Source organism: Mus caroli, unplaced genomic scaffold (genome assembly GCF_978045245.1).
Source record: "Mus caroli unplaced genomic scaffold, Mus_caroli_1 scaffold_17, whole genome shotgun sequence".
Lineage (NCBI taxonomy): Eukaryota > Metazoa > Chordata > Mammalia > Rodentia > Muridae > Mus > Mus caroli.
The window spans coordinates 7,958,619-7,973,683 of record NW_028227272.1 but is presented as its reverse complement, the minus strand read 5'-3'; the positions used below and the strand labels follow the sequence as shown (position 1 = coordinate 7,973,683).

The window sequence follows — 15,065 nt, the reverse complement described above, 5'->3', positions numbered from 1 at the left end:
CTCAGGAAGTCAATTAGTAAACACTCAGAGAAGTTCTGGGGGTTCTATTTTGAAACAATAATCTCACTATGTAGCCCAGGTTAGCCTTGAGTTTATTACCCTCTTGTCTAAGTGTCCCAAGTGCTGGGATTACAGGGATGTATCATTATATCTGGCCTAGGGAGCTTTTTTTTTTAAAGTAAGGTATTTAGTTTTATTTTAGTTTTCTAAGGTGTAAGTTTCATGAAAAGGAAATATATTAAATGAAAAAACGTACACAGGGGAAATATGTCATTTTTTTGTTTAAATTATAATAATGTAACTTCTTAGATTTTTAAAAATTATTGTGTTTACTTTCTTTAATTGATATTGTTCTGTTCTCAGTGGCTTACCATTTATTCCATATCTGGATAATTTGCCAAACTTCAATAGATCAGTTGATGGACCAATCAGGCTGCCAATTGTCGATAAGTACAAGGTACCTCAAATAACAAAGTTACTATATTTTAGGGGAGATGAAATCATTGTCTTTTGTTATAAGTTATAGAAAAAAATAAATAATAGTATAACAAATGTTATTATTATTCTTTTGAGCCGGGCGTGGTGGCGCTTATTATTCTTTTGAATGTTTGTTTATGGAAGGCCATGACTTTCAGCTTAGCTTGGATATTTTCATTGAGTCATTATTTTAGCTGTAATAATAATGAGAATGCTGTTCTGAAAGATTTTTCACATTAAAAGTGGTAGCTATTGATAAGTAACCTTGCAAGAAGAGTGCATTTAGTTATAATAGTACCAACACATGAGGGGTTTTTTTGTCAGTGAAGTGCATTGGGTGTGGTAGTGCATGTATTTAATTTCAGCACTTGGGAGGCAGAGACAGGTGGATCTTTTAACTCAAGCCTGGTCTACATAGCAATTCTAGGCTAGCCCAGGGCCACACATTGAGACCCTGTCTCCACAAAAACAATCCCATACATCTCAATCATCTACCAAAAACCTTGGCTTCCTTGGTTTCAGCTGGACTTAGGTACTTTTGTTTTGCAGTACAGAGGCTTGAGTAAGCAGCACATCAGGCAAGCTGCCTGCACTGAGCTCCATCCCAAGCCGGCAGCTTGACCTTTAGATTGCGACAGTAACAATTCATGTCATGTCTGTCGTATGTTGAAGTCTTTTATCCTGTGATTAGTTTACAATTAAGTAGTTTTTCTAAATTTGTACAGATAATTTAGATCTTCCAACGTAAAATTCTGTGCTGTTTGAAGCTTAAGCATTCTTTATTATTTAAGTGTACTCAGGCCTAAGATACCAATTAGTATGGAGTATTTGTTACCTTGTCTGTGTTTAAGATTGATTGGAAGCATGCTATCACTTACTAAGCTAAGTCTTTCTCCTTGATAGATAATTGCCATAGAATTTCACTTTGGGTCATTCACCTGCTATAATCAGCAATAAAAGTCTTGAGAGTTTTTACTTTTTTTTTTTTTTTCTAATCCTAAATTTGAATAGGATATGGGGACTGTGGTCCTGGGAAAGCTGGAATCTGGATCTATTTGTAAAGGCCAGCAGCTTGTAATGATGCCAAATAAGGTAAGTGTTAGTATGTGTTGTCTTACTTAAATCTCTTGAAAATGTTCACAGAGCCAAAACTTTTAAAAAACTTAGGAGTTTCCACTAAAACAAATAGGTTTTATAAGTAATAATTATTTTGTTAATCATAGGTGAAATGAAAGAACAAATAGAAGCTGGGCAGTGGAGGCACACCTTTAATCCCAGCATGTGGGAGGCAGAGGACAGCCAAGAACCATCTAAAAAAATTAACAAACAACAACAAAACCTTGTTTGTTTGCTTGTTGTTGTTGTTTTTAAAAATCAGTTACAAATGGTTAGCTGACCCTGTTAGAAGGTACAACATGGGGCTAGAAAGATGGCTCTGACTGCCCTTCCAGAGGTCCTGAGTTCAATTCTCAGCAACCACAAGGTGGCTCACAACCATCTGTAATGGGATCCGATGCCCTCTTCTGTGTCTGAAGACAGCCAGTGGTGTACTCACATACATATGATATATAAATCTTTTTTTTTTTTTTTAAGAAGGAAGAAGGTACAACATGATGGTGTGAAACTATCAACTTGTCCCGTTCTCAATAGAGGGAAATAAAATAAGGGACTTGCAGTGGTTAAGTAACTGCTTTACTTAACAACACAAATTAAGTGAGCCATGGAAGAAATCTTAGGCTCTCTATCCTGGTGTGCCTGGTGGTATGTCTGAGGCCTGTGCCATTCAGATGCCACAAAATAGTATATCCACAGCTGTACTTTCAGGAAATTATTAATTTTGTGGTGTTATTGTTATTGGTTAAAAAAACCAACCAACCAACCAAACAAAACCTCCCAGCCCCAAGCTAAGGACCTACCCGAGCTCTTTCTAGTTCGGCACCTTAGCATTTACCTAAATCCCCAATCCTTAAAGGTCATTTTGTAATGTGTTGGTGGAGAAGTTTCTCTGAACCTGTAGTGTGCCTGAGTTATTTGAATAACTATGCTCATAGTAGCACTGCTCCGAAACGGCCAAAATGTGGCATGTATGTGCAGTAGAAAACCATCCAGCTATGCACTGGGATACGTGGCAGGTCATTCAGGACCCTCTCATTAGCTGAAAACTTTCTTTGTTAGTTTTTTCTTTCTTTCACTTCATAAAATCCTTGATATGTTAGGACTATAGTGATAGCTCAGCGTTTCCAGAATATCTGAGTTCCATTCCCAGCACCCATGTCAGGTGGCTCACAACCATCTGTAAAAGATTAAAAAATAACCTCACTATCCTTTCAAGAAAAGAAAACTATAACATGCTTCAAAACAGACAAACTAACGAAGGCATTATGTAAAGTGAAAGCCAACTACAAAAAGGCAGAGATTATTTGTGTTTATATTTGTGGTGCTGGAAGTTGAACTCAAGGGCTTGTATGTGCTGAGCAGGCATTCATTCTGCCACTGAGTTATAGTCCCAGCCCTTTATGTGAGACCCCTAGAAATAATGGTATGGTGAAGTGCTTAGAGATATGCATTGTTGTTTATTGAGTATGTGTAATTTCACATTTGCAACATGAGAAGAGTCCAGTTTTGAATTGCTTAGCAGTGTTAACGTCACCCGTTCATTTATGACCTTACTACTACCAGCTTTATGCTTAAAGACAGTACATTTCAGGGGCTCGAGAGTTGGCTGGATGACTGAGTGCTTGCTGCTATTGCAGAGTACCGGAATTCAGTTCTAGCACTTTGGGCAGCTTACAAATCTTCTTGTCTCTGGTTCCATAATGTTCTCTGGGTTTTCTGGGCACCTGTACTCACTTGGTATACACATCACTATGAATAAAGCTTCTTAAAAACGTACTTTACAATGAACTATTTCACACTGGGTGTGGTCGTGCAAATGTGTAATCTCAGCACTTGGGAGGCATAGGGAGGACATTGTGGAATTCAAGGTCATAGTAGGTCATAAAGGTCATAAAGTGCTTTGAGGCCCTTCGGTAACTTAAAAATCAAGTCAGAGGTAGCGGCGCACGCCTTTAATCCCAGCACTCGGGAGGCAGAGGCAGACTGATTTCTGAGTTTGAGGCCAGCCTGGTCTACAGAGTGAGTTCTAGGGCTATATAGAGAAACCCTTTCACCAAACCAAAAAAAAAAAAAAAAAAAATTTAAGGGCTGGCCGAACGACTCAGTATATAAAAGATTTGACCCTTGATACCTAGAACCCACATAAAGAAAAAGGAAACACTCCACAGTTGTCCCCTGACCTCTGTTCCACATGTACAATGCACACCAACACCCACCCATGCCCAAACCAGATATACATTACAAACAAATCCTGTTAGTGGGTGTAAAGCTAGATTTGATGATTTATTATAAGGTATTATAAAATTATACCAAGAAACAAATTGATATTTTTAATGCTTTCTAGGTAAATACCTTTTGTTAATACACATAATGCTGTGGTCCAATTGTCTGTATCACACCTCCATCCTTCCCATGCAGGGCCATGGCCTATTGATGAGACAACAACAAAGAAAGGTGATATCAGCAACAATACCGTGCTGACCATAGCAGCACATGACTGTCCAGCTCTTACTGTGTATATATGAATGCTTTGCCTGCCTGCATCTGTGCCTTATGTATACCTGGTACTACAGCAGCCGTGGAATGTTAGCTTTACTGGAAGTGGAATTATAGGGTAGTAGTGAGCTACCAGTTGGGTGCTGGGAATTGATAACGGGTCCTCTGGAAGAGCAGCAAGTGCTCTTACTACTGTGCCATCTTTCCGGCCTACACAATACATTTTTTAAATCCACTTGTTAAAATAACTTTCAGAAATACCTGCTTAATTGAGGACTGACCTCCTGTGGGAGGGGTGGGGAATTCTTGAATTCTGAAATTTAAATTTAAGAGAGTTAAAAATCCAGTTATTAAATTTGATGTTTGTCTTAGTTTCCTGTAGCTGATAAAATACTCTGAGAAAAACAGCTCAAGGAAGGGGCTGGAGAGGTGACTCAGCTCTTAAAGGGAACTTGATTCATGCAATACACGGCACTCTACACAGAGATGAGCACACACCTATATATAAATGAAAGTAATTTTCTAAAACCAAAGCAACGAGGCTGGAGAGATGGTTTAGTGGTTAAGGAGCACTTGCTCTTGCTGACGACCTGGGTTCAGTTCCCAACAGTGACACAGTGGCTCCCAATGGAACATCACTCCATTTCCAGGGCATCTGATGTTACCACTTGTGACCTTTCAGGCACCAGGCACACATGTGGGTAAAACACGCATGCTTAAAGTCAGTAGATATGGAGAGCTGAGCGAAGCGGCTCTTCAGCTTAGTTCATCATGGCAGGAAAGTCAGGGCCACACAAGTTCGAAGGCACTGCTCTATCACAATGCATTTGCGGACAGAGGAGGATAAATACCAGCGCTCAGCTCACTTTGTCCATGTTGTAGTGTAGTTCCCCAGCTCGGAATGACCTCAGCCACACTGAAGAGGATTCTTCCCACGTCAGTTACCTTACGGGAAGGACTTCTATGCAAGCGCGCCCAGGGACTGACCCTCACAGTGGACCTGCACAGTTACTTCTTAGTGACTCTACATCTTGTCAGGCTGACAGTACCTAATCATCACAATGGTTTAATTCTGAAAATGAAGTCTGTTCTGTATTCTACTTAGAAGTTGTTAGTAGAATGTGTTGTTTAAAAATAACAAATTGTGACATTTGCAACTGCAGCAGGTGGCAGAGTGCTTGTCTGACAAGCCAAGATTGATCCCCTTTCTTTTCCTCAAAAGTTCATTTCTGGCTAAAATATTTTATTTTTATTTTGACTTTTAGATTTGTAGCTTCTTAATAAGCATCAAGATCATTTTATATCTTATAAAATGTACACATGTCAGAAAACTTCTAACTTTGGTTTCTTTGTAAGCACAACGTGGAAGTTCTTGGAATACTTTCTGATGATGTAGAAACGGACTCTGTAGCTCCAGGTGAAAACCTCAAAATCAGACTGAAAGGGATTGAAGAGGAAGAGATTCTTCCAGGATTCATCCTTTGTGATCTTAATAATCTTTGTCATTCTGGACGCACATTTGATGCCCAGGTAAAGAAGTTACTACATTCATCTTCATGGTTGTTAAAACTTAATTTCAGGGCCTTTGTCCTGAGTATTTGTGACATGCCACATGACCTGTATCAGAGGAACTCATTTGTACATTACAGCTATAGTATCTCACAGTTTCAAGATGCTGTAAAAATCTACCAGGTAGGGGCTGGAGAGATGATTCAGAGGTTAAGAGCACCGGCTGTTCTTCTGAAGGTCCTGAGTTCAAACCTCAGCAACCACATGATGGCTCACAGCCATCTGTAACGAGCTCTGACACTCTCTTCTGGAGTGTCTGAAGACAGCTACAGTATATGTAAATATAATAAATCTTTTTTAAAAAAATTTACCAGGTAGTATTTCCTTGTAAATTTCATTTTATTTTTGGTTTGTTGGTAAAATTTAAGTAATGTTTACTTTGTTAAGGTTTAGACTTGGGTCTTGCTTATATTTAACCTGACCATCTTGGGAGAGTAAGAACAAATGGCTGGTACCATTAACAGAACTTTTTGAGTACTGTTAAATAAACCGGAGCTAAAGAGAGATCTCTCAGTGGTTAAGAGACTTGCTGCTCTCACAGTGGTTCCAAGTACCTGCAGGTTAGAACTACCTATAATTCCAATTCCATGGGTTCCAGTACCCTTTTCTGACCTTCTCATGTACCAGGTTTGCAGGTGGTGCACAGACAAAACAATGTAGGCAAGACTATGCCTCAAGACACATAAACTCAAATAAATCTAAATCCTTCCCCCAAAAAAGTATGACTTAAGTTTTTGTTTGTTTTTTAATGCCAAATACATTCTCTTGTTTACTGACTGCCTTGAGTATTGAGAAATGGATAAGCTATGGGAAGCTCACATCTAGGTAATGTGTTCCTGTATTCCATGGGTGATAAACAGTGGCGACTTCTTAGTCTCCTGTTGAACTGACATCCACCAGGCACTTGCCCGTTTCCATACAGGGTACTGGGCATGGTAGAGCTGAGGTTGGACAACAAAATAACAAGATAGAAGTACAGTAAAAGAGAATACTGTTACTGCTTGGGATGTTACACCTTTAGAGCATTGAAGATAGTTATAACTGAGGCTTTTCTTTTGTTTTTACCTGACAGATAGTGATTATAGAGCACAAGTCCATCATCTGCCCAGGATATAATGCGGTGCTGCATATTCACACCTGCATCGAAGAAGTCGAAATAACGGTGAGTTTGGTTTCTAGGATAACACATTTGTTTGTTATTTGGGTTTTAAGAATGTTGTGTCTGGATAACTTCTGATTAGCATTATTAATAGATTTTTTTTCCATTCTGGGAGGAGGGAGTATGGTGGTTCATGGACAGAGGTCAGAGGACAACTTTTGGGAGTCATTTGTCTTTTTCCACTTTGAGGACCAAACTCAGGTCAAGAGACTTTTGTGGCAAGTGCTTTTACCTGAAAAGCTAGCATGCTGTCTGTCTTTTGGTTTTGTTATTTTGAGACAGGGTCCCTCTATGTAGCTTAGGCTGGCTTAGAACTTATCCTCCTCTTGCTTTGGCTTCCCAAGCATTAGGATTACAGGTATTCAATACCATGCTCAGGTTACATTTATTTGTATTTTTAGAGTTACTTACATTTAACATTTTAATTTTTTTTCTTACCCTCTTTTCTTGGCTAGGCCTTAATCTGCTTGGTAGACAAGAAATCAGGAGAGAAAAGTAAGACTCGACCCCGTTTTGTAAAACAAGATCAAGTATGCATTGCGCGTTTAAGGACAGCAGGAACCATCTGCCTGGAGACCTTTAAGGACTTCCCTCAGATGGGACGTTTTACCTTAAGAGATGAGGGTAAGCATTTTTCAGTGTCTCTGATATCAGGCTTTAGTAATCAACATTATGTAAGTACTGCTCTTACTGCAGTAGATTCAAACAAACCCCAGATTTATGTTCTGTTCTTGAATAAAAAACAGAATTATCATACACTACCAGTAATGTTCTATGTTGGAAAAAAATTAAATTTACTAAGACATTTCTATAATGAAGACTTTTATAGTAAGTATGAAGAATAGAAGGGTTATGTGGCTTAATTTTTTGAATTTTAGTTTAATATGTAATTCACATTCTGGAGGGCATCCATTTCTACACTACCTTTGATTGATAACTTTTTTGTAATGGTCCAAAAATTCCTTGATATGAAAATGGGATGATTGTTTTGGAATATTTTCTTGTGGTCTAATGTTTCTAAAACTTTGTCTTTTGTTTGTTTGGTTGGTTGGTTGGCTGGTTGGTTTTATTTTATTTTTTAAATGAGGTCTTAAGTAGTCCTCAAACTTACTGTATCAGATGATCTGATGACCCTGAACTTGTGATCTTCTTGCCTCTGCTTTGCCAGTGTTGGGAGACTTTCATGTCCTATAGTACTCCACAGGCCACACTATATGCCCAGCCTCATGTGTTGTTTTGACGCAGGGTCTCATAGTGGAGCCTATGCTGGCCTCCAACTCACTGCAATCCTGCTGCCTTGGCTTCCTGAGTGCTGGGATTTCAAGTGTGAATCCCCATGTCTGGCAACTAGAAAACTACAGAAAGCTCTGTAGTTAAACAGAAAATACAGATAACCCTGATTTAACATGGTACTTTCCGATATTAAACCATGGTGGAGAGTACAGTATAAAACTCTTGATGTTACTTTTTCCCCCAAAGCTTGACTATCTTATGGCTTCACTGTAAACACTTTATCTTCCAAACTTGTTGATGACATTTAAAAAAAAAATTTTTTTTAATGATTTATTTATTTTATGTATAAGAGTACACCAGTGCTTTCTTCAGACACACCAGAAGAGGGCATCAGACCCCATTGCAGATGGTTGTGAGCCACCATGTAGTTGCTGAGAATTGAACTCAGCACCTCTGGAAGAGGAGTCAGTGCTCTTTAACCACTGAGCCATCTCTCCAGCCCTGATAATGACATTTTTATACTTAATAGTTTAACAGGTTTTTGCTTGTTTGTTTTTGAGACATCCTTTCTATGCAAGGCCCAGCTAGCCTGACAAAATCTAACAGGAAGAAGAAAAGAAAGGAAGAATGCAGGAAGATAACAGTTTAGGCTTTTCGTGAGTCCTGAGTAATGAATCATGAATGTGGTTTTGTTCTTCTGCACCCTTAAATCCACAGGCGTGCTCGTGGAGAATGTTTTCACCGAGCCACACACACGCTGTCTTTATAATCACTTACGGATAGGTCTCCTTTTCAGTTGCTATACAGATGTCTGTGACCCTTTGTGGTTTGCTTTATTTAGCAGGTTCTTTTAAGTTTAGCCATGTTGTTGAATGTGCTGTAATTTATTAATTCTATCATCTAGTGGTACTCTGCTGTTGTACGCCACTTCCCAGTAAGACTCATTTAAAATGACCTAACCAAGTACCATGGTTTGGGTGAACAAAGATATTAAATCAGGAATTTGCACAATGACAAAATTTTCTTTTGGTTAGTACATTACATAAACTTGCTGTTAACTATTTAAAGACGTTTTCTATTTCTTTTTTTTTTCCCTCAAAATTTGATTTCTAGGTAAGACCATTGCAATTGGGAAAGTTCTGAAACTGGTTCCAGAGAAAGAGTAAGCATTTTCCTGATGACCCTGCACAATACTGTGAGGAAATTGACTGCAGAGCCTACTTCACACCGCCTTCTCTTACTTCCTGCCCATTGACAAACCTCTCCCCATACTTTGCAAAGAAAGTTCACAGCAAAAGTCCACATTATGTCAGCTTTCTCATATTGAGAGCTCTGCTATGCCACTGTTGAATTTTCCCAAGATTTTGCGCCCCCCCCCCCCCCTTCAAACTTCGCTTCCTTGGACAGATTCGGCAATAGCTTTGTAAGTGATGTGGACATAATTGCCTACAATAATGAAAACCTACAGGAATTTTTTTATTTTTCATTTTCTTCTTAGCATAGTTAGTCTTTTTCCTCCCAGGCAGATGATTCTGAGTGTGCGAGTGTGTCTGCACATGTTAAAAAGACAACTACCATGTTAATAAAATATTCAATTTGAACCCTTTCGGTATTTGAATTGCTTTTGAATACTGTTTTTTATCTTAATGTAACATTGTTGCATTAGCTTTTTAACTGCCAAGTAATTGAATACATTTTATTACTTGGATTTTTCTAAACTCTCCCTACTCACTCACTTTGAATGGAGCATTTACAAACACTGCTCAAGTTTGTATTAAAGGAAGGACTTTATTTGAGCCCTTATTGATGGTTAGTGCATACATAAGCACCTTTATGCAACTTTAACGCTGCTTTCCTAACTAGGCCTATTGGTTATTTCCTGCCAGTTAGTATGATTTCTTAAAGACAGTAAGTTGTTTGCAAATTAAAAAAACAGCATTACTGTCAACTTTGTAAGTAAAGCTTAATGAAATTACATCCCTACAGACAGCTCCATTAGCTTGTTACATAGTGGAATTCCGAGTAAAGCATGGGAGACTGGCAAACCCTTTGATTTCTCTCAGAGCTGCATGCATCTAGTATGAAACCCTGTCAGTTTCACAGGTTACCCACGTTGTCAGTAACGTTAAAGGATGAAGAGCCTTGCTGCTTCGGGCCATTTCTCAATCCAAAGACTAAATAAACATTTTAGTCATCACAAACTGCGTACACTAACATAAACAGGAATAAATAGAATCAAGCACAGAATAGGTTTTATCTCAATTATTTCTTAACTGTAAGCTGGAATTTGCTAACCATGATTTGGATGAACCACGTGCAGCATTGTGGTTTGGTGGTTTCTGCTCGAAGGATGACTTTCTACTACAGCTATCATGCCTGAAATTTTTCGTGAGAATGAATGGGAAGTAGAAGAGGTTTGTCAGAGGCCTCCTTTGTACGGAATGTGCTTCCATTTGTGAGAATGGCCTCTTGTCCATTATGATTCCTAAGATATGTTCTGACGATATGTTTAATGGTATGGCCCATCCCTGTAATTTTGTTCTGCAGAAAAGAAAAGCCAACTGTATTTCCAGTCATAAACCAAAATACAATGAAACGCCAGCTGCAAAGATGAATGAGTTGGTGTCTCAAGGTTGTGCCTACAGCTTCTTTGAACTACACATATGACTATTACATGAAATTCAAATTTCATGATGTTTGCAAATATCTGGGCTTTTCTGTGATATATGGAAGCGCTAATGAGAACAAATCCTTCTTATATTGCCATGCTAATAAGGAAAAGTATTAGCAAATGCTTGAGTCTTAATTTCGAAAGATTTCCTTTTTGAAACAAGTTCTGTCTGCTTAGAACACTTAGACTCTTAGGAATGTTGTGTGTGTGCTGCCAAGGTTAAGTCCCAGGGCTTGGCCAGCACCTATGAAAGGCCTACCTCTACAGGGCAATAGAAGGATGAAGGTAATTCTAAAAAGTTTTCATTGGAATCACATCAACAGAATTAATCAACACCATACATTTTAGGGACTTGGAAGTTTGAAAGGGTATGTATCACCATTTCAACCCATCCATTTTAAAGTAATGGTTATATATCAGATTGTCACTTCAATAACGAGGTAAAATGTCCGAAGTAAACATGAAATGTGTGCAGATGTTGGGTTTTTAAAGAGCAATACATTTTTGTGCTATCATTCTGCCTTCTACAAGTTTAAACTTTATGTGGTTGACAATGCAAAAGGATAATACATTCTGGATCTTATGCTTTTCAGCTATACTTAACATAGGCATGTTAGCATCATGATTTGGTTTGACCCATTTTACATTAATGATCATCATATGAGTTTTATGCTATTGACTTTTAAGAGATGGTATTTAAAAGCAATGTAATTGTCATCCTTTCCTTACTGTGGAAGAGGAAGTACAGGATTTTGTTGTTGTTAATAAATAATTTGCTATCCAGTGGGGGGTCAGGGGGTATATAAAACCAAACCATCAGAAGTTGAACTGAGTGTATATTGCCTGAAATTTAATGACAAAGCAACATGGTTATAAATGATTAAACACATTTTCTCCTTGTTTTTTATTATTAAAAATCTTGAAATACATAGTAATTGCATGTAAGAAACTATAAACTGATGTCAAGCTATTTCCTGTAACAAGATAATTCATTTCTGAAACCACTAGATCTACTTTTACAATTGGTTGGACAGTTCCTGTCATCAGTTGAAGTACTGCAAATATTTTGGCTTATACTTGCAACCAGATGCAGTTTTACAACTTAGGGATCCATGATGAATGAACATTTGGGGAAAAAAGTCACCCAGACTCTTTGGCAATGTCCAGAAATGCTAGTAATTCCTTCATGATCTTGGATGACTGTTTACACGTGACAGCACTCTAGCACCTTTGCTCACTGGCGTGGACTTGCTCACTGACTGCTGCCTCGCTGAATGACTACTTCATTGCTTTGGGTAGAGATTTAGGTAGTCAAGGGACAAAGCTGTAGCTTTTAATGTTAGGCAACTTGCAAAGTTTAGAACACTTGTGAAGATCCCAGTTACAGCACTGTAACTGACTAGAATGATTCAGATGTTACATTCATTGTTGGCCTACCTTATGAGAATAAACTGTTCAATTAATCCTCTCACAGACCTATATGTAAAGTAGATAGATAGCAGTCAACTGTATTTTGGGGATTATCTCCAAATACTGTATGTATTTCTTCCAGCTAACTTTTCAGTGATTGTAACAGATGCCATCTAATTATTCATGACCATGTTTCTTAAGAGATCTTGCCATGGCAGCAACTTGGTTAAATAAGTATAATGACATATGCACAATTCATAACTTAAATTTAGCCATTGGTTAGATTTTGTAGTATGCGGAATAGAAAGTGTTATTTTCTAGCAGCAATTTAGTCAATTGTATTTCAACCAATTTATTGCCAGAATTCAGGTAGGGTAGATTTGATACTTGATGGTTTTTGTTCTGGGATATTCGTAACTTTTAGAATCCTAGAACATCATTAATGAGTCTTCCCTTCAATAAATGTACTTCTCACATACCTCTAATCCTATGCTTCCTTGAAACAATAATACGCTAGCCAGGTTGTTTACTAGGGATTGTTATGAGGGCATGGAGGTACTGGGAGGGGTAAATATTGAAAGCTTGATCTCTGGTGCAAGGGAAAAATAAATAGGCTCTAAGCCTGCACAGGCAGAAAACATGGATTTCCTAAGTAGCCCAACAGTATTGCTTTTTCTGCCTTTTCACATATGCCACTGTGCCCTTTAAATCTTGACCTGGAAACCTCAGGTTTGTGGACTGTGCAGGTGAGTGGCATTTTGTGCTCCCTGAAGCTCCCCTTTGCTAGGTACATTAGCTTAGTGCTTCAGATGTCAGCCTGAGGCCTTGCTACCTCCATTTGCTGCCCAGGGAAGAGTTTGTGCTGGAGCTGGGGGGAGCTCTGGCCCTCCTCAGGTGATGGTCTGAGTCTGCATTTTAAGGGACATGATCCCAGAAATGTACACACTTATCTAGTTTTAAAGGAGAACTGTGGATCTCTCAGGCCAGGATTTAGTGACTGGTTTTTACTTACTTGGTTAATACCTAGAGCCCATTATAAAAAAAAAACAAGATTAATGAGAACTGGCAAAATTTGATGTTTTTGGCCTAATTCCAAAACATGGATTCGACTTCTAGATAGGAAGAAACCCTGGTCTTATGATTTGTAGCTACCTACTGCGCCTGACTTGGTGCCTGTGTGAGGGTTAAGCCCTTAGTCTGCTCTTGCAATTACTCAAATGACTGAAGTTTAAAATTTTTGTTTTGTAACAATAAAAATTGTCATCTTTCCTTTTGATGTGTTTGTCTGTTTATAATCACATTGCTGTATTCTGTGTTACTTTCTCTATAATATTTTTGTATTAGGTATTGGAAATATCTAACAGACTTGTTGGATGGACCTAACAGGCTGTCACCTCAGAGTTTAAAACATGTTTGCTTGGTGTGTGAGGCTTTTGTATGGTTATATAATGATCTTACAGAATAGAAACAACCCTCCAGGAAGGGTTGTGAGAGATAGGTGATAGTAAATAACATCACAGTGTGGTTTTCTATGAACAGTAGAACTGGAGAGATTAAAAGATTATTCTGTCCAAGCTATAAACCTCAAAAATTCAGGATTTTTAATAAAGATCAAGAGACCAAATGGCATGTGCCCTTTTTTTTTTTTTAATTGTGCAAGGGTGAGTACAGAACTAGTTTATACAGTGGTTAACTGAATGACAGCAATGTGTTTCTTGTACACTCCTCTTTGGTGAGGGGAGGTTGAGAATGGGCTTGTGTAGGTCGCTAGCCTCGAACTTGAAGCGACCTTCAAGCTTCTGGTTCCTTATTTGCTGGGATTACAGGTATGTACTACCACAGTCTGACTTGCAACTGTAGTTCATATCTTGAGACAGTGAGTTGCTGCATCAGCTGTGAAAGGCCAGATTTTTGGTCTTATTTTAGACCACTCTTAGCTTAAACAAAATTTGTAAGCAAGAGTGTGATAAAGCGGGGGCTGGAGAGATGGCTCAGTGGTTAAGAGCACTGACTGTTATTAGTTCTGAGGTCTAGTTCAAATCCCAGAAACCACATGATGGCTCACAACCATCTGTAGCAAAACCTGATCGAGATGAGCGGTTGACGCATCCTGAGATGAAGCATCCTCATACAGGATATAAATGTCTATGGTATTCGTAGAAATCTTTTCAGGATGAGTTAAAGCTTTGCTACACTTAAGAAGAAACTGCCTTGGTGGTAATCAAGAGTCTTACATGTTGCCAGGCAGTGGTGGCACACGCCTTTAATCCCAGCAGTCAAGAGGCAGAGGCAGGTGGATTTCTGAGTTCGAGGCCAGCCTGGTCTACAGAGTAAGTCCAGGACAGCCAAGGCTATACAGAGAAACACTGTCTCAAGGGGGGGGGGGGGGGGGAGAAGAGTTCCTGTGATCGTGGTGTCATCTCTTCACAGCAATAAAACCCCAAGACATGGCTATAGCACGTATAGCATGGCTGTAGCTAACAAAAGGAGGCTATTGTGAGGTCACTGGGTTCAGGTACTTAGCTAGCTAGGTATGCCATGGGTCTCCATCAGGGTCGAGTGTCTGAGTCAAGATACCCTTTCAATGACTTTCAAAGATGAAAAAGTGGAATGGCTTAATGACATCAGGTCAAGCCAAACTTGGGGTTAGGGCTCATATTAAGTCTTGGAAATCCTACCCCCCCAACCTTTGTCTAATTGAAGAGCTGGAATTCATAGCTGGCAGCTCCCAAGAATTCACATTCTTCTTCATGGTCTGAGATGTGGCAATCCAGATAGCTGTCTTATGAGAGGCAATGAAAGTTCTTTTACCTTCTGTGACCTCATAGCCCAGAAAAGAGACCCCTATTTTACAAAGTTGAGGCTGTTTCTTTGAGACATTATTCCAGTGTCTGGAGTTACTTGATTAGGTCCTTGGTGTCATCAAGCAGCTAG

The 15,065-nt window shown here is 38.9% G+C and overlaps 1 protein-coding gene across 2 annotated transcripts in view; it reads left to right on the top strand.

The window, feature by feature from the left end:
* Gspt1 (G1 to S phase transition 1) overlaps nucleotides 1-13,407 on the top strand; it is a 37,268-nt gene extending 23,861 nt beyond the window's left edge. For both annotated transcript variants that reach the window (XM_021184378.3, XM_021184377.3), the window contains exons 10-15: nucleotides 364-457; nucleotides 1,489-1,569; nucleotides 5,446-5,619; nucleotides 6,731-6,820; nucleotides 7,273-7,441; nucleotides 9,164-13,407. In XM_021184378.3, coding sequence (XP_021040037.1) covers nucleotides 364-457; nucleotides 1,489-1,569; nucleotides 5,446-5,619; nucleotides 6,731-6,820; nucleotides 7,273-7,441; nucleotides 9,164-9,216 — 661 coding nt within the window. In that variant the 3' untranslated portion in view covers nucleotides 9,217-13,407. The remainder of the gene's footprint in view (nucleotides 1-363; nucleotides 458-1,488; nucleotides 1,570-5,445; nucleotides 5,620-6,730; nucleotides 6,821-7,272; nucleotides 7,442-9,163) is intronic.
* The last annotated feature ends 1,658 nt before the right edge of the window (nucleotides 13,408-15,065 follow it).